Source organism: Cladophialophora bantiana (assembly GCF_000835475.1).
Source record: "Cladophialophora bantiana CBS 173.52 unplaced genomic scaffold supercont1.19, whole genome shotgun sequence".
Lineage (NCBI taxonomy): Eukaryota > Fungi > Ascomycota > Eurotiomycetes > Chaetothyriales > Herpotrichiellaceae > Cladophialophora > Cladophialophora bantiana.
The window spans coordinates 602416-619431 of record NW_015971593.1 but is presented as its reverse complement, the minus strand read 5'-3'; the positions used below and the strand labels follow the sequence as shown (position 1 = coordinate 619431).

Below are 17016 nucleotides of genomic sequence, written 5' to 3'. Positions count from 1 at the left end.
GCTTGTGGCTTGCGCGAAACACGGTCTGGTTGTTTTCCGCTGTTATCAAAGTTATCAATTCCTTGAAACGGTTAACGCCCGTTTCGAGACACTAATTCTATCTGTCTCGAAGAAGTTGAGACTGAGGCTAATGTCTCTGTCGGGGCAATTCATTGCCAGCAGCGTCCTCACGAAGTTGTTGGGAATTCAACGAGTTGATCCTCTCTCTATTCTGGACAGCATCTCCAACCTCAGCAGACCGATGTGGGAATTCCTGATAATGATTCCTGTTTCGACTAATGCAACACCGTTGCTGTCGCAGAAAAGAAAAATGGATTTTTCAAGAAGATAAATATTTGGCGGTGCACAATAATTGTTATGTTGGGCAGTGATTGAGCCAGGGGGACTGATCAGAGATGGATCTCATTATAACAGATCTCATGGCGGGAATGTGAACCATGATTTATGAAACTTCTTCTGGCTCGAATACAGGGAAACTAATTAATGTCGCTTGTAAGCCACGCTATATCGAGCAGTCACCAGTAACTGCCACTCGGAATTGTGGCGTAATAGAGGAGATCCTGCGTCTCGACTGCGAGGCTTTTCCCCCTCTTTCAGCCCCAATCATCCACAATTTGCTTCTCTCTCAGTCCTCTGTATGAAATGCTACTCTCTATTCTACCCTTGACGGCACAGTCTGTACCAGTCTAGTGGACTTGGAAGCTTTACCGTTTCTCGCTCTTATTCTTCATAACCATGTACCATGTCCAGACCTGTGAGGACCGGGCTCGAAGTTGAGCAGCCATTTGTTGTGACAGCAGTTCTCTGGTCTGAGAACCTTCAAGCCATGACGCCTCCAACTCGCTCGGCTTACCCTCCGTCGTTGGCTGACTGGGAAGAGCACAAGTCCATCATTCAACAGCTGTACGTCCGAGAGGGGCGAAATCTCTGTGACGTCCAGAGGACTCTATGTCAGAAATACCATTTCAAGGCTTCGTACGGCGAGCAACTTAATACCGTGGTCATTGTTTTCCACTCTGCTGATCTCGTCTAGGTGCCGCTCGTACAAGAACAAACTCAGATCTTGGGGGATACGCAAATACCATCGAGGGGGAACTCCCCAGTCGAATCCGCCGGGCATCCTGTTTGATCCCGACACAGCGTTGGTGACTAGCTTCAACACCGATTTTTCCACAGGCCAGACCCAGACCGAGGATGATGGTCGTGTCACCACAACGACAGCCTGTTTATTGCAGGATGGCTTTCTAAAGCTAGTTGGATTTGATCACGAGAGCCTAGAGCCCGGACAAGGCAGACAGCAAGAACTGGCCAAACGACTCCGCAGTGTCCCAACCCCAGTACCCAGTCTCTTCATCGAGGACGAGATCAGCGACACGGCCGAATCGATCGTCCTGGCTACGGAGGCCTTTCTAACCTCCTTCTCGGACGTCATGACTCCTCCACTTGACCCTTCCGACACGTCGATCAAGCAAATCAAACCCTTTCGACGACGGAAAGACTACATCTGGACCCAGTTTCAGCACGGTCTGAACCTCCTGGAGCAAGGCGAGGTCCAGAATGCCTTCGCCGGCTTCCAAAGGGGCTGTGCCATGGCCGAGGAGTATCTGATCCGCCCCTCAAAATACGCTCTCGTCAGTCTGTTGCTTGTTATGGGAAACCGCCGCTGGACCCGCCACCGGCAGGTATGGGAGTCGGTCCTACGGTTCATGTCGTCCATGTTCGCAAAAGTTCTGGGGAGTCAGCACCCCTTGACACACGTCATGAGCAGAATCGTGGATTGGAACACGATGCGCCGCGTTGCGCAACCTTGCCTGAACGTCATGTTGGACCTCTATCGACGGACATGGCTTGTGGGACCGGCACATCCAGACGTACTGCTCCTGCAACAGACGCGCTCCGTCGAGCTGATGCGCGCAGGCGACTTCGCATGCAGCGAATCGCTGATCCACGAATGTTGCCGCGTGAGCCGCCAAGTCTACGGCGCCTCCAGCCTCGCGACGCGCAACTGTCTGCGCCGGCTGGGCAATTTGTACCTCGAGCAAGGGCGCTGGGACGACGCAGAGAGCGCCTTCGAGACGATACTCGCACTAGATTCTCAGGAAAATTCCTACCGAGGCCCCGTGCACGAGAGCAGCGTCTTCACGTGCCAGAACCTGTCGCTCGTCAACTGTCGCCGGGGCGATCTGGAAAAGAGCGACTACTGGGCCAGCCAGGAGCTGGATCTCGCACTCAAGATCTACGGTCCCGACGACGAGTACTATGCCGACTGTGTGAGAAGACGGGAGGCAAGGCTCAATGGGGAACCACAGCAGAAGTGGTTCTCATGGCTCGAGGTCAGTTGAAAGGGAGAAGCTAGGCGACGCAGGGCATTGTATCGCATTCATTTTCTTCGTAGCAGGGGGTTAGATGGACTTCGGATCGCATTGGATCCGAGAGACGGCTGGAACTATCGAACAACGACCAGGCAGCACAATCCGTGCAACGAACAGCCTCCAATTGCTGACAAGTTCCTCAGTCGTGGTACGATGCTACCCATCTCGCCATTTCCCTAGTTGGTCAACCCCTTAGAAGCTGTCAGACCAGTTTAAAACCACCCGGGACGTTCCTCTGAAATATGCCTCGGGGATTATACACGCGACTTGCAGGCCACAGGCTCGCGAGATTGTGCGGGCCGTAACTCCGCAACGGCTTCTGCCTTGGATCCGCATATTTGAGGGACCGAAACCGGCGCAACATACCCTTGGCCGAGGCGAGGGTGTCAATCTGATCACCAACAGACCGCGCCATGTGTTCTACGAGGCTGATGGACGAGCTTTCTAGCTACAGCGCGGAGAGGAGGAGGACATATCCGTCCCCATCAGCAGACGATACCCCGAGCGAGGTGCCCCCCTTTGCAGACGCGTAAGAGGAAATTATTGTCGGAAGGGGCTCGAAGGCAATGCTCCACACGACGCCGCCGGGACGGTGAAGTTGTGGAGGCTGGTGTTGAGGACGTCAAAGGTCTGCGACATCAACGAGGCTGAGACGGAATAAGTGCCGGTTCAGAATAGCCAGTTCCTAGGTTGAAATGGGAGCGGTGATAGGGCTTTTTGCAAGTAGATAGGGGGTTGGGTTACAGAGGCGGCATCAGGCTCTCGTTCGCGAACGTCGATAGGTTCGTTATTATTCCCGTCGTGTTGGACAGGCTGGGAATGGCTCTCAATTGTCGAAATGCTGCCAGGTCGGGACCCGCGGCCGCGTAGACGGCCCAGTTACTAAGAGTCCATGCCTTGGTCGTGGCGTTGAAGAGAAGGCCCATGACGAGCGAGATGTAGGGGTCAAAGGGCGTGGCGGCCGTCAAGTCCGTGAAGGCGTCAAATACCTTGTCTTGTTCCTCAATCGCACGGCTAAGCGTGGTGACCGAGATGTCCCCCTGCGGAAAAGTAGCAAGGTCGAATCTCGTGACGACCCCGAAAGTTGTTACGCCCTCCCTTGAGGGCGCGAAAGAGGAGCGGATAAGACGTGGCATTGACATCGACGAGCGCCCCTGCGGCAAGAGCAACCTGGAAGTTGACCACGTTGTCGGACGCCCAGCCCACGCGGGCGGTGAAGTGGGAGATGCCGCCACCCAACGTCAAGCCGCCTACGCCGACGGCGACGTTCCGGCCGCCTGTGATGGCGAGATTGAGCCGGTCGAGATAGGCGTAGACGGCGAGCCAGGACGATCCGGCGCCCACGGATACCACGCTGTGGTTGTCGTTGATGGACACGGTGTCGAGCCCGGTCATGTCGATGGTTGGAGCGTCATGGCCATCACTCGCTCACTCTGGCCGACGGGGCTGACTTTCAGGGCCACACGACAATCGACAAACGCGGGCAAGGGCAGGTAATCAGCTCAGCGATCGGCTTGTATCCATTTCATGTTGTATATATGGCCTTTTCATTTTTTTCATTTTCCTTTCGGCTCTAGAGGAAGTTGGAACATAATGAATGCATCCCTCCAGCTCACTCTCTGCAGGGAGCGATGTAGGTAGCTTCCTGGCGATCCGGAAATCGAATCATACCTCGCGAAGTCCGGGCCCTTTCATCGTTAATGCTGGATCGATTGATGGATTGGTTGATTGATTAATGGGGTGGACAAACCCCGAACTTTTAGCTAGTGTGCATCCCTTCTCGGCAGAAAGGGCAAGCCTTGCATGCTATGCTAATCCCGGCAGTAGTGTGCTCTACAGGCAGGCAGGGCCACCACTGTGGGCCTCTGGACGAGTAGCCAGTTGGGGAGAAGAACCTACCTAGCCCTGTTATGTATGCAGCCTTGTTTCTCTAATTAGAGGAGCCCTCGAGTTTTGGACGCTTTGGTACAGGCACCACCATCGCTCTCTGCGAGATCTGGATGTCGAAAGGTACAACTGAATCCAAAAGGGAAGAGCACGTGAATCGCTGTTACCACGAGCTGGTCAGTCGGATAGATGTCTTCGGGGCGCGATGGACTTGGACTTGCCATCTCTGCTCGAACTTGGAAGACGTGTCTGTATGAAGAGCGGGGACCAACACCAAAGAAATATCTACGATTGCCAAGTCCAGGGAAGTTTTCCTCCCCGCCAAGTTTCCTCCTGATGCCACTCTCCCACCACAAAAAGAAAAAAAAACAACTGAGGATTCACACTCCGCGCGAGACTCGAACTCGCAGCTAAAATTGTTTGTTAGTTCTTCTAACTGTAGCGCGGTGTTGGAGGATGTTGCCATACCCTCCAGATATCCATATAGAAGTCTGGCGCGCTACCATTGCGCCAGCGGAGCTGAATAATGGTAATTGTCGTCAACAAACAATTTTCTCCCAATTTCTGGGATATTAACATATGACGTAAAATAACCGAGCACCGCTGGGTCCACTGTTGATCGCCGATTACGTCCTCCAATAAAAAGCACTCAGAGTAACGGTGAAGCATGAATGGAAAACCCTGAGTGTGAACTGCTGTTGCGGGCCCCCCGGAAAAGGCCACTAGCTATTAGGCCGCACCAGCCTACAAGTATCGGCCCAGCTTGTGGTACATAATACTCGGTATAATAAGGATAGTGCTGAGTACCTCCGCACTCCAGACTACAACGATTGCATGTGTCCACCTATCCATCTGAGCTCTTTTTGAGAAGATGATTCTTGCCGCCTATGTTCAAATTAGCCTAAGTTGGTCCAGATAAGCCAGATATCCTTGTCTAAAACTAGACAGGGATCGTGTATCTGTTGTTCACGAAGTGGACGTTGAGGTCCAGTTTCCTGTTGGTCTTGGGGGCTCGGTCTATGAGCACAAGGTCACATGTACCTAGCCATACTATGTACCAAAAATCAATGGGTTTCGAGGGAAAAAAATTCATCCTATCAAAAATGCAAATGAACCACCAAGCCCTTTTGAACTGCTCATTGAGAAAATCCATCTGGATTCTCGAACCTCGAATCTTGATCATCACCGCCTCCGATCCAATCTCAAAGGCCCGCGGATAAGTAAGTGATATATCTTTCAAGGCAAGGTGTCCACTGGGTCTCCAGGTGGCAGCCGTGGCTCGAACCTTCGGCACCAGCGGAAACCTGGTAATGACGATAATGCAGGCCAGTTGCGCTCGTGCCAACTTCGCTGGTCGTTCACATTTTGAATCACTCCTTTCCATGCGTCCCTTTCGACCAAATATTCCTTGGCATGTTCCCACCGTGATTTGAGGGGCCTTATCCAACCATGCTGATGCAGATAGTCCATGTCCCAGAGGTCAAAGAGCATGACAAAGCTGACCATGACTGCGAAGACGATAAGGATGCAATAGCAGATCCATCTAGCAAAGCTGGCGCCGTCCGCTGGCGCATCCTTGCCTTTTGTCGTTTGGTAGACTGCAGGGACGGCCGTGAATGGCAGCAGAATGAGTGTGAAGAGAAACGCAACTCTGTTCAGAGTCTGGGCGCGTCTGCTGCAGCTCTCCGAGTTCTCCAGACTGACCACTTGAATCTCTCCCACAAGGCTGTCGTAAATCTTAGTCGCTCTTTTCTCGAGGGCGTCCATAGATTGCTTCAGTTCATAGAAGTCCCAATAGATACTCCACCAAGAGTCCGGATTTTCATTCTCTTTGAGAAAGCCGTTCGGGCGGCCCAGATTAATCGATGGAAGTGATTGGTGGGTTTCCTCGAGGTCACAATGCCTCTCTCCCCATGCCAGAGAATGAAGAATGTCGATACTCGCGTTGATATCTCTTTGATGCCGAGTGATTGCCACTCGCCTCGACTTGATCTCTTCAACTGTAGTGCTTCGAAGGCAGTTTGAGGATCGCCATTCCAACAAGTCGAGATCAAAGCTTCGCCGAACGATAAGACGTGCCCAGTTCGCAGAAACAAGACGGAACACTGGAGCCGCGAAAATTCGAATAAATTTATCAACATCTGTCGATTTCGACTTAGGGTTGGTGCTGGCGTTGGCGTCGTTAGGTCGAAACCGCTCTTTCAGGATGGTTTGCTTCGAGTTCGGCCTCTTTCGGTTTTCGTTAAAGCAATCTTTGAGCTGTATTTTTAACACAATGTCATATGCGGACGCAAAAGCTTGTTTTTGTCGTTGAATCTCCCAGCATTTTAGTTCCTTGTCATTCTCGATCGTGTGAAAATCTGTAGGCGTGGGGATTGCGTTTGGGATGGATCGGAAACGGATTGCTTTCTCGTTAGGATGAAGGCTACACTCGCACGGCTGCTCGTCAAATGGTAGACCTTTCTCCTGTGCCTTTTTAGCAACCCCTGGAGCATGGACTGGTAGTGTCGGATAAAATATTATAATCGCTAAAGATATTAGATTATTTCTTGTCCTCCTCCTGACAGGGAAAAGGGAGACTGACCTGTTCGTGGATGACCAACGGGTTCAGAATAGATTGATATCCGATGCAAAAGATTGAATTGGAAGACATTCTTCATCTTATCGTTATGGTCCTTTAGCAAGACCTCGTAACCGGACTTTAGGCCGACATTGGTTGTGCTGGCGATGAAATCTTGCCTCGAGATGGGAAAGTGGTCCCACCCAACTGGAAATAGAAAGTGCTTTTCGATATTTTCTCTGATAGTATTGTGCCCTTCGATCGCATAGTCATCTTGCGTTTCGAGCTTTGCTTGCGGCCATATTTCGCCCGCTCTTAGACTACTTTCATAGATCTCATCGAAATCTATTTGTACTGATGACGGTAGCCTGGATACGAGTCTCCCAGAAATAGCTTCGGTTCCAGGAAGATGACGGTTGAAAAAGTCCGCGGATATCTGGAATTTTGCTCCTAGGAGTTCTGTAATAATCGGGCTGAGGTGGCTCACTGTGACGATTCGGCATTCGTCCCTTGGGAAAAGTTCTTCATCCTGAGTCTCTGATTCGTTTTCAGCTGATACACGCTTCTGTCGACTCCTCTGTGATTGAAAATGGGGGTCCGTATAAAGCCGCATCTGAAGCCTTCGAAAATCTGCGGGATTACTCGCACGATACTCATCCACTTTCAAGAACTCGTCCCAATTGGATTCTTGCTTTGGATTGATAGAGTATATCCTCACAAAATCCTGCACAGCTGGGTTCTCCAGCTGATCTGGAATTCTGGTGGCACAATAAGCCCTTCTCGGACAGTAGCACGTTCTCCTTATCTTATATTTGTTGGTCTGAGGATCCTTTTCGTTTGTGTCCATTATTTCGGTGCAGTCACAGTTACCTCCTGTGGTAACGCAAGTGCAAGATCCCCAGTCCTCTTTGGTAGCTCTGTTAAAGCATTGACAATCGGGGGTGCAAGTGCAGTTGCCTCGTTCCAAGAACTTCTTCAGACGTTCGAAGGATCGTGGGAGGCGAAAACACAGCTTATCCACATAATCTTTGTAGTCTCTCATGTCCTCTTCGGCACGCTTGACTTTCTCGGTCTCTATTTTCTGCCAATCCCGAGTAGGTTCCTCAGTACTTAGCAATTGTACTTCAATTCTCTCTTCTAGAACACCCACGGGCTGAGTCGCCACGGTCGAAGACTCAAATGAGAAACCATTGATTCCGTGATTGGATGATTCTGACTCCATCCTTGGGAAGTGGAATTTGTGATAGACGAGCAGTGTGATCAATTGAAGTCAGGACCGGTCTTCGTCTAGGGGGTTTGGTGGTTGAAGAAATTGAGAACCCCAGGTCGTTCTTATAGGACTTCTGGCCCTACTCAAATCAGGCTCGGGAACCAGTCTTCCGTCTCATCTCACTCCAGAATGTCTCTCGAGGTTCGCACCACTGGCAGGCGCCTTTCAACTGATCAACCTTGAGCTGTAAGGCTGAACGGTGTAGTTGATGGTGTAGTGAACAATGTGTTGTTTGGCCTGACTGAACCCATGGAGCAAGGGAATCACTCGACGGCGGTGTTGCTGCCTCTCTTTTCTGAATCATTCCACACTTCGGAGGACTGATACGAACAAGAGCCAAGAAGCCACCCACGCCTCCTTCCTGATTAGGCGGTTGTGGCTCTTTATCACACCAAATGAGAGCTGAAATAGACGGTGTGACACAAGAGCGACAAGCTAAAGTGGAAAGCTCTCCCGTAGAATTCCTGACCATCATCCGCCTGATTCTGGTTTGGCATATTCCCCCATGGTGTTCGAGGGTGCTCAAAGAGTGAGGACACAGGGCTCTTCCCGAATCAAGAGTCCAGATAAGAATCCCAGCCAGCTCCGAGTTCGGGATGTATGAGCCTGAAGCGGCAGTATCTGGCCGCAATCTTTTAATTGATCTGTTCGATTTCGTGATCGTGCACGCTACAAGCGTCACGTTTAATGGAGCAATGAAGCTGATAGTCCGAACAAAAGTAGGCCAGAGCGGACATCCCACTGGGGCTTTCGGGTGATTCTTTTTTCTCGCGTGATTAACGCGCCACGTCTGCAGCCAGCCCCTGCTGAACCATGATCTAGAGCAAGTAAATGCGGGGGAAGCAAGTCTAAACGAACTGGCATCGACATTCCTTCTTGCGATAGAGCAATCTCGTGACTTTGGTGGTTCGAGTTCCTTGAGATTTCTAGAATCTACTGATCGTGGCATTTATGGACGCCTATAATCGACCAGGTCATGGGTCCTCTCCCGATGTGTCAAGAACGCGCTCTAACAAGTACTTGTACTTGTACCTGTATGTTTGAGCTAATAGCAGGACAATTCCTCGCTAGCCCCGGGAGTGGCGGCCCGGCGGGCGATGCGCTACGGTGGAAATCATGCTATCCATTCAGCTCTGTGGCGGCGAATATCAGACTTTGGACTGCGATTCTGTCTTCACTCTTGACGCTTGACGTGTACAACAGGAGGAACATATTCTTTCCTCCCCTTGAAGACGTAGTAGATCGCGGCTAAAATCAAAGTGCCACACATCATGACACTCGACCAGTTCATTGTCGTCGCCGTGACGGGTGTCACAAGGGGCCAGGTGAGGAAGAAGATCAATGGTACGAGGAACGCTAAAGCTGCGCAGTTGATGGCAAGGCCCCATCTTCCGAGTGACCACCGGCGTACGGGAAGCTTTGGCCCTTGGAGCCGGCGGTAAACGACGCAACTGATGGTGAGGAAATAGGAGATCAAAACTGCAATGGCACCCAGTGACGTAATAGCATTGAGAGCGACGGTAGAGCCGATGTTGATGAGAGAGAGAAGTACGGAGATGGTGAGGGAAACGGCGACGGCAGGGACTGGGACGTTCCAGCCGGGTGAAACCTTGGAGAGCCAGCTGTGGCCGGGCAGACCAGCGTCACGAGCAAAGGACCAGACTTGGCGTGAGGCAGCAGCCACTTCGGAAACGGCGCAGGCAGAGAGCATGACGATGATAATTGCGGTCATGACATTGGTGCCGGCGTACGATTGGGTCGCGTTGTAGAAGAGTTGGATAAAGGGATAGCCGGTGGGAGATGCCAGGACGCTTGCAGCGTCGCCGAGCGTGAAACAAATGGTGATTATCACAATGAAGACGAGTGTGATGTTGACGACGACGGAGCCCATGATGGCCCGGGGGAGAGTAACGGAGGCATCTTTGATTTCCTCAGCTAAAGGGAGAGTTAGCTAGGTGTTTGTTTAGCTGCGGAAAGAGGTTGCTCACACATATGCACGGAACAGTCGTAGCCAACCAGAACGGCCATGGGAGCGAGTAAGCCAATCATTGCTGATAGACCGGTACTCGTCCAGCCGCCATAGTTGGTAAATTCGAGCAAAACGACGTGTCCACTGCCGCGTGGTGCCATGACCCAGAGCGGGACAATGATGGCAAGGAAGCCCAAGAGGTGGAGGATCAGGATCATGCCCTCTGTCAAAATTTAGCCCAGTCAGCAAAGGGAGGGGACTCTCGGGTTACCTATGATTGGAAGTCGCGACGCTAGGGCAGTGTTGAAAATAATGCAGAAGACGACAATAGAGATGGACAACAAGGTCCCGTGCCATCTTTGATAGACGTAGGACGAGTCATTCAGGACAATCAATCCCTGAATGATCGTGCCAACTAAGAAGCACACACTGGCAAGATACACCTGCCAGCCGATGGCAGTGAGCCAGCCTAGAGGAGTAAGTGTCGAATATAGTTGGAGATGGGTTAAAAGCATACCGGAAAAGTAACTGAGGATCTTCTGCATTCGTCGAGGGGCAAATTCCGACACCCAGTGATATTGACCACCTGCTGTAGGTGACCCGTTGGAGATCAATTAGCGGTTCATCCTTGTACATGGGGTTGTCGTGGGCTTACATAGATGCCATTTCTGCTATACTGGCATACACTAGTGTCTGCCCCGCAGCACATGCAATAAAGCCCCAGAACAGAAGCGGAGTGCCACCGTCAGTGAGAACAAAACCAAGGTATCTGCCATTGTCAGGTCATGAGGAACGATGTGGAAACACTGGGTTGTGTCGGACGTAAGGATGCCTTCCCAACTTGCTACACAGGTTGATGCGAAGCCGAGCATTGTGATAAAGTTGAAGTTCCGCTGAGAGCAATCAACGTTGCGCACTGCATGCTCAGAGAGGGAAATTTGGTACCCGCAGGACCTGCTTTTTGCCCATAATGTTCATGTCCCGCTGGTCGGCAGATGTTCCTCTATATTTCTCCGGGACATGGCCGGTGCTATCATCAAAGACTTCTGCATCGCCTGGTGATGATGACCCTGCAGCATCTGTAAGCTCAATATCTGATATTTGCTTGATGTCATTGAGGTGAAGTGAGGCCATGGCGTCGAGGGCCATCTAAAGGAGGAGACAGGGACGAGAGAAGGCGAAGAAAGGTATGGGAAAACGGTTGTACTCTCACTGACATGGCCTGATATCTCACCGCCCTACAAGCTTGCTAATGGACCCTGCAGCGGGATTGAGAAGCTGAGTATGCAAGGGTTCAAGGGAATAGCGCTCATTGTACCGAGAATGTACCTGCGACTTTGGAAAGCCGTCACGGCCAACTCCGCTCCTCGTTTCGCAGATGTGTATCTCGATGCTATATACCGAGGGTTTCCGAACTTGTGGTTGGCGGTCGAAATATTTGCTCCCTTGTAATTACATTAAATTTGGCGGCAATTTGGAGACATTCGGCAACAAGAGTCTAGAATATGCGTGGGATTTGAGTGATGGTTAGTAGACAGTTGCGATGTGACGGCAATGTCGGCTTAAGGTACGGGCCACAGCTTCCCGTCGCGCTTTTCTGTGCTTGATAGAAGATGAAAAACCCGAAGAATGACAGAGTGACTGGCGTCATTTCGCGTAGTAGCCTTGGCAGGTCAGGCAGCGAGGCTGGTCAAAGGCAGGTGTGATGGTATCGTTGTCAGACGGAATTATATTAATTTTCTGTATACAAACAAATACAAATATCCTAGGCATCAAGCAAGGCTGCCATCTCTACCCCAGATCAGATTGTACAAGTTGCATTCTCTCTCCCCGCTGGCTACCGTACGATAATAGATGCAAGAGATCGGAAATCATGAGTCTCCAAGACCAGGTTGTCCTTGTCACAGGTGAGTACGACCTGCTCTATACAGGACATGTCCGCATGAGCAGCGCCATCCCCTGCAGCAAAAGACACTCCATTACCATTCACTGCCTTCTCACCAAAGGTATACTAATTTCCTAAATTTGAAGGTTCATCTCGCGGTCTTGGTCTAACAATTGCGAAAGCGTTCCACAATGAAGGGGCGAAGGTTGTCCTAAACTATTTCAAAAAGACTGAATTCTATATGCAAGTGCTGGCGGAAAATCTCGGGTTTGACACAGGGAATCATCTTTCGTTCCAAGCCGATGTCACCGATGCCAACCAAGTCCAGGAACTTTTCAGAGCTGCTGAGCGCCACTTCGGTAGGCCAATATCGTGCGTCGTAAACAACGCGATGGTGGGCGACTTTGCTTTCAATGGAGACGCAAGGCCCAAAGTCTCCGACCTCACCTGGTCGAACTTCGATGTGCAGCTGCAGGGCTTTCTTCGAGGAGCCTTGAACACCACGCAGGCAGCCCTTCCGGGTTTTGAGAAGCTAGGCTACGGCCGCATCATCAACATTGGCTCGAACTTGTTCCAGAATCCCGTAGTGCCTTACCACGATTATACCGCAGCAAAGGGAGCGTTGCTGGCATTTACCAGAACATGTGCAGCCGACCTAGGACCAAAGAGCGTCACCGTCAATATGGTATCTGCGGGTCTCTTGCAGATCACCGATGCCAGCGCAAGCACTCCGAAAGAGGTGTTCGACCACATCAAGGCCGTAACACCCCTGAGAAAAGTTACAACAGCTGAGGATGTCGCTGGTGCGGTGTTGTTCTTTGCTAGCCCGTGGGCCCGGGCTGTGACTGGCCAACAAATAGTGGTTGATGGAGGGTTGGTCATGAATTGATCGGAGATGTTAATCTGACGAAGACGGTTCGGAGAAAAGTCATAACTTGGTCTGCGCCGTGGGTGTCTGGACCTCCACAATGGCCTTCCCCCAGACTTTTCGTGCCGCGAGATCGTTCAGAGCCCCTGGAACGCTTTCTAGGCCAGAATATGCCCCGTAGATGACGGGCGTGATATTGCCACTTTCGAGCATTTTATTGAGACCTCTCCATACCTCTTCATTCTCCTTTGGATTTCGTCTGCCTGTTTCGCCGTATCTCTGTGCAGCAAGTCAGCTGTTGTGTCCGGGGTCAGGAGGGAAGCGGTATACTCACGTATCCCAACAACTTTACGCCCTTGAGAAGCACTCTGTTCATGGCGAGCGTCTCCATCTTCCCATCGAGCCCGGCAAACCCAGCAATGACGACATTTCCACCAAACCTCAGACATCGGATACTCTTCTCAACCAACCCGACCGTGTCATACACGGAATCGACTCCGACATTGCCCGTAAGCCTGAGCACCTCCTTCTCCCACCCTTCTGCATCATATCTGACCACGCCCAAAACTCCCAGTCTCCTCACGACTTCGGCCTTCTCCTCACTGCCCACAGTGCCAATGACCTTCGCCCCGAGCGCATGGGCGATCTGGACAGCCACAACGCCCAGTCCCCCAGCCGCGGCATGAACCAGCACGATCTGCCCGGCCTTAACCTCCGCAATCCGGACCAAGGCCCCATAGCTCACCGGCGCAGTGGCGGCACCCACGCCCGCAGCATCGCGCAGCGTCCATCCCGTGGGTAATCTCTGCAGCGCTGATGGTGGCACTGCAATCTGCTCGGCGAACCCGCCGACGCCAGCTCCCCAGACATGATCCCCAGCTGTAAACCCGCACGCCGGAGGTGCTGATGCAACAACCCCCGCGAACTCAAGGCCCAGAACGAATGGGGGCTTGACCAGGCCGCTGTGGTTGTTCTGGTGCGCGCCACGGCTGTAAAGGAGGTCGACGTGGTTGAGCGCGCTGTGGGTGATTGTGACTAGTACTTGATCCTCCTTTGGTGTTGGCGCTGGCACGTCCCTGGCGCGCAGCTCGGCATAAGTCTTGACATACTGATTGATCTGTATGGCTTTCATGGTCGCGAAGTGACGACAAAAACGGTCCTTTGTTCTATCCACACTCTGAGCGGCTAGTACTTCAGAATTCCGCTTCTGTCAATCAACGGATGCATAGAAGAAAGAAGACAAGAACGTAAATGACAGTCTCATGACACCCACATTCAAAGCATCATTGAGAGAAGGACAGCTTGAAGAATACTTGTAGAAGTTCCCGAGCCATGGCCTGGAGTATTTCGCCGAGAAGAGCTTGCCGAGGTCCGAAAAGAGAGGCTTTCCGTGAAGTTTGATAAAGAGGGAGTCCCCTAAAGCCTCGTCAACCCGATAACCTCACTCCCCTTGATTTAGCCAAGCAAGGTACCTGGCAACAAAGGTACCGAAAATTTGAGGATGTGAATTATAGTCCCTCCAAAATCTGCCGCATTCGACCGGTGAAATGGTGGAAGAAACAAGTCTTGTCCACAGTCTTAGCATCATCCCATCTCCCCAACTCGCAGCAGCAGTGAATAGCCAAGCATCATTAAAACGTAGGAGCTCTACTTAGTATCTCCCTAACTCGGCAGATATGGTGATTTCGGATTTGTTCATAGGGGCTCTCCAAAAGTGCGTAGGAGCTGAGAAATGTATGAAACAAGCTATAGGTGGGAGCATGACCTGATTGAACCAAAGTGAACGCAACCCAAAAAATTCCTTCGCGGGGTTTTCTCACAAGATTGGAGTTTTGATACTCGGGTCAATGCTGTTAGATGGAAGGAGGACACAAAGAGAGAGAGACGTTGGCCGGAGTTCGTACTCAGGAGTGGGCAGGACTGGTAAGAAATAGTAGCGTTCCCCCCTAATTGATCAATGATCGCTCTCGGAGTGGTTCGATAACAATGGCGGCTTCCCTGAAGCCATATAGGACAGCAGCGCTAGAACGAGGCTCCAGACCTTCGGAATTTTGGCCGAGCGTCACTGACTTCGGTTCTTGAGTACATGATTTCATACCTCTGGCATTAACGATGGCCTCTGGGAACGTAGGTCCAAAATGAACGATGAGAGCTCCCTTCTTTTACCGAGTGACCTTTTGCATCGCTTTCGATTCAATCGCAGAATGGAGACGCGGTCCTTCGAGAAATATACACACAGCGTCTTTTCGACTCTGCATGGACCAAACAATTAGAGCATATGGAGGATAGCGGAGGTTGATTCGGAAAAAACCTTGGCCGTTTTCCGTGACAGGTTGCAGTAGGCTTGAAGATCAAATAGTAATGGCTTTCCAGGTGAGCGTCAAGCGCGATGAATTCTTTGCGGTTTCATCCCTTTTTCCCGCCCGTGTCTATGCTTGTAATTGTTGTATGTACAATCGCCCCACTCGCAGCTTTTCGTCGCCGATTCCATGCCCGTAGCCTCTGACACCTTGCACCCAGCATCTTGACCTCCTTGATCGTCGTTTTTAGTGCGCAGCGTTTGCCTCAGGCTTTGCATTAGGGTTTCGAGGATCGTTCTTGTACTCTTCCGCTATTCATCCAAAATTCGTTAGCCCCCCTGCGTCGGAACCGCGTGCCTTCTATCGACGGGAATCCAGTAATGGGAGGTAGAAGAGGAAATGAAGCTTACAGTTCATCATGGCATTTGCACCAGCGTTGATGGCATACAGGACAATAAGACCAGCAGCGTAGAAAGGTACCATCGGCTCAGCTGTGAATTACAGAGGTTAGTGCTTCCAGGTTTGAGAGAAGACGATCGCAGCACGACGTACCAACTTTGCCGGGGAACTTCTTGGGAATAAAACCGGGCATTTTGACAGGAGGGTGTTTGAGATAATGGCTGGGTTGCGTGAAGGAAGTTCTATCGTCAATGAGCTTCCGGAGAAACTTGGAGGTTCTCAAGCTTGATCTGAGCTAAACCTGATTTGTAAATCCTTGGCACTTTTGGTAAGTTTGCTCTTGCTTGGATGAATCTCAACGCGTCCGTGTTGCGGCAGGCTTGGGCGGGGTTGTTTACCGATGGCAAAGTGAACAAGATCAAATTGAATGTGACCCAGCAATATTCATTGAAGATGGCCACTCTAGGCTCGGCTGTCTCCTCCCTGCGCTCTTCCATCTCCCTCCTCGAATCTAGTATCTCAATACTCGACGAAAGCGTCTCCGACTTCCCTCGCCTCTGCAAAGTTCTACAAACGCAACAGCACTTTGAACTCCTTCCCGAACCAACGCTTCGTGAAGCTCAGCAGTCGTTGGTCGACGAGATTGTGCCAGCTATTAACCAACTATTGTCCACGGCGGACAACTACATCAATCAATTAGGAAGAAGGGAAGAGAGTCTCAAAGCGAGATCTGAATTGCTTGAGGGGAGACTGAACAATAACAGGAGAAGGACTTCGAGTTTCGGTGGTAATAATGGTGCTCGGCCTTTCCGGAACACTAATTCAGGGCAGCCTGGGCCGCCTTTGAGCGATGCCAGAATGTTGGAAATGAAACGTCTGCAGCAGAAGAAAGAGAGACTGCAATATGCGATTGAGCGACTGGAGCTGCAGAGCAAACAGAGAGAAAGAGAATTGAGGAAGAGCATGGCTATCGTGAAAGAGTGAGCCCGTTGCTGCAGGAAGTGAAGAAGTAAACAGACACATCTCTTGCAGCAACTAACTCGCGAGGGATGCTATCGATGAAGCCCGACCCCCCAAAACCAGAGAGCCAGATCATCCGCTACAATACCCGCTAACTCGTTCAAACATCGCGCACATCTATCGCGACAGTACATCATTAATCGGGAATTGCAGCGGGTATAACCATGGCATTTGGAGCGATAATGGCTCTGGAGACACCTCGCATGATACGGGCGAAGCGTCGAAGAACATTTACACGGATCATGTGGAATTGCGAGAAGAGAACTGAGAGGGAAAAATGTCTTATTGCAAGAGTGTTTTATTGTTATAACACGTGGCAAGCCATGGTGGACGTATGTCTGCTCTGTGCGAGTGTCTCACATATTCTCAGATCGTGTTTTGAGGCACACTGCGTAGCAGGCAAGGGCCGCATATTGCAGGAGACGGGTTCTAGTTATTGGTGGAAAGCTTTGCTCATGGCAAAAATGTGTCAGCAAGCTGAAAGGA

At 51.2% G+C, this 17016-nt stretch overlaps 8 protein-coding genes and 1 non-coding gene across 9 annotated transcripts; 3 read left to right on the top strand and 6 right to left on the bottom strand.

Annotated features, from left to right (window-relative positions):
• Positions 1 to 742: 742 nt before the first annotated feature.
• On the top strand, positions 743 to 2342 carry Z519_10791 (uncharacterized protein; the record flags this gene model as incomplete). Its single annotated transcript, XM_016768506.1, has 2 exons — positions 743 to 975; positions 1034 to 2342. 2 exons carry the CDS (start codon positions 743 to 745, stop codon positions 2340 to 2342), a joined length of 1542 nt encoding a protein of 513 aa, XP_016615413.1.
• A 770-nt stretch (positions 2343 to 3112) lies between these two features.
• On the bottom strand, positions 3113 to 3767 carry Z519_10790 (uncharacterized protein; the record flags this gene model as incomplete). Its single annotated transcript, XM_016768505.1, has 2 exons — positions 3113 to 3412; positions 3513 to 3767. 2 exons carry the CDS (start codon positions 3765 to 3767, stop codon positions 3113 to 3115), a joined length of 555 nt encoding a protein of 184 aa, XP_016615412.1.
• Positions 3768 to 4642: 875 nt separating this feature from the next.
• Positions 4643 to 4779, bottom strand: Z519_10789. Its single transcript has one exon. It is a non-coding gene; the product is annotated as a tRNA-Arg (tRNA).
• Positions 4780 to 5495: 716 nt separating this feature from the next.
• Positions 5496 to 8041, bottom strand: Z519_10788 (uncharacterized protein; the record flags this gene model as incomplete). The annotated part of the gene is made up of 2 exons (XM_016768504.1): positions 5496 to 6787; positions 6844 to 8041. 2 exons carry the CDS (start codon positions 8039 to 8041, stop codon positions 5496 to 5498), a joined length of 2490 nt encoding a protein of 829 aa, XP_016615411.1.
• Positions 8042 to 9263: 1222 nt separating this feature from the next.
• Z519_10787 (uncharacterized protein) lies at positions 9264 to 11192 on the bottom strand (the record flags this gene model as incomplete). Its single annotated transcript, XM_016768503.1, has 7 exons — positions 9264 to 10024; positions 10078 to 10281; positions 10330 to 10527; positions 10576 to 10647; positions 10736 to 10827; positions 10881 to 10951; positions 11004 to 11192. The coding sequence occupies 7 exons, from the start codon at positions 11190 to 11192 to the stop codon at positions 9264 to 9266; spliced, it is 1587 nt and encodes a 528-aa protein (XP_016615410.1).
• A 739-nt stretch (positions 11193 to 11931) lies between these two features.
• Z519_10786 (uncharacterized protein) lies at positions 11932 to 12832 on the top strand (the record flags this gene model as incomplete). The annotated part of the gene is made up of 2 exons (XM_016768502.1): positions 11932 to 11965; positions 12090 to 12832. The coding sequence occupies 2 exons, from the start codon at positions 11932 to 11934 to the stop codon at positions 12830 to 12832; spliced, it is 777 nt and encodes a 258-aa protein (XP_016615409.1).
• A 39-nt stretch (positions 12833 to 12871) lies between these two features.
• Positions 12872 to 13943, bottom strand: Z519_10785 (uncharacterized protein; the record flags this gene model as incomplete). The annotated part of the gene is made up of 2 exons (XM_016768501.1): positions 12872 to 13090; positions 13146 to 13943. 2 exons carry the CDS (start codon positions 13941 to 13943, stop codon positions 12872 to 12874), a joined length of 1017 nt encoding a protein of 338 aa, XP_016615408.1.
• Positions 13944 to 15357: 1414 nt separating this feature from the next.
• On the bottom strand, positions 15358 to 15703 carry Z519_10784 (uncharacterized protein; the record flags this gene model as incomplete). Its single annotated transcript, XM_016768500.1, has 3 exons — positions 15358 to 15422; positions 15522 to 15602; positions 15664 to 15703. The coding sequence occupies 3 exons, from the start codon at positions 15701 to 15703 to the stop codon at positions 15358 to 15360; spliced, it is 186 nt and encodes a 61-aa protein (XP_016615407.1).
• Positions 15704 to 15963: 260 nt separating this feature from the next.
• Positions 15964 to 16494, top strand: Z519_10783 (uncharacterized protein; the record flags this gene model as incomplete). Its single annotated transcript, XM_016768499.1, has 1 exon — positions 15964 to 16494. One exon carries the CDS (start codon positions 15964 to 15966, stop codon positions 16492 to 16494), a length of 531 nt encoding a protein of 176 aa, XP_016615406.1.
• Between the last annotated feature and the right edge of the window lie 522 nt (positions 16495 to 17016).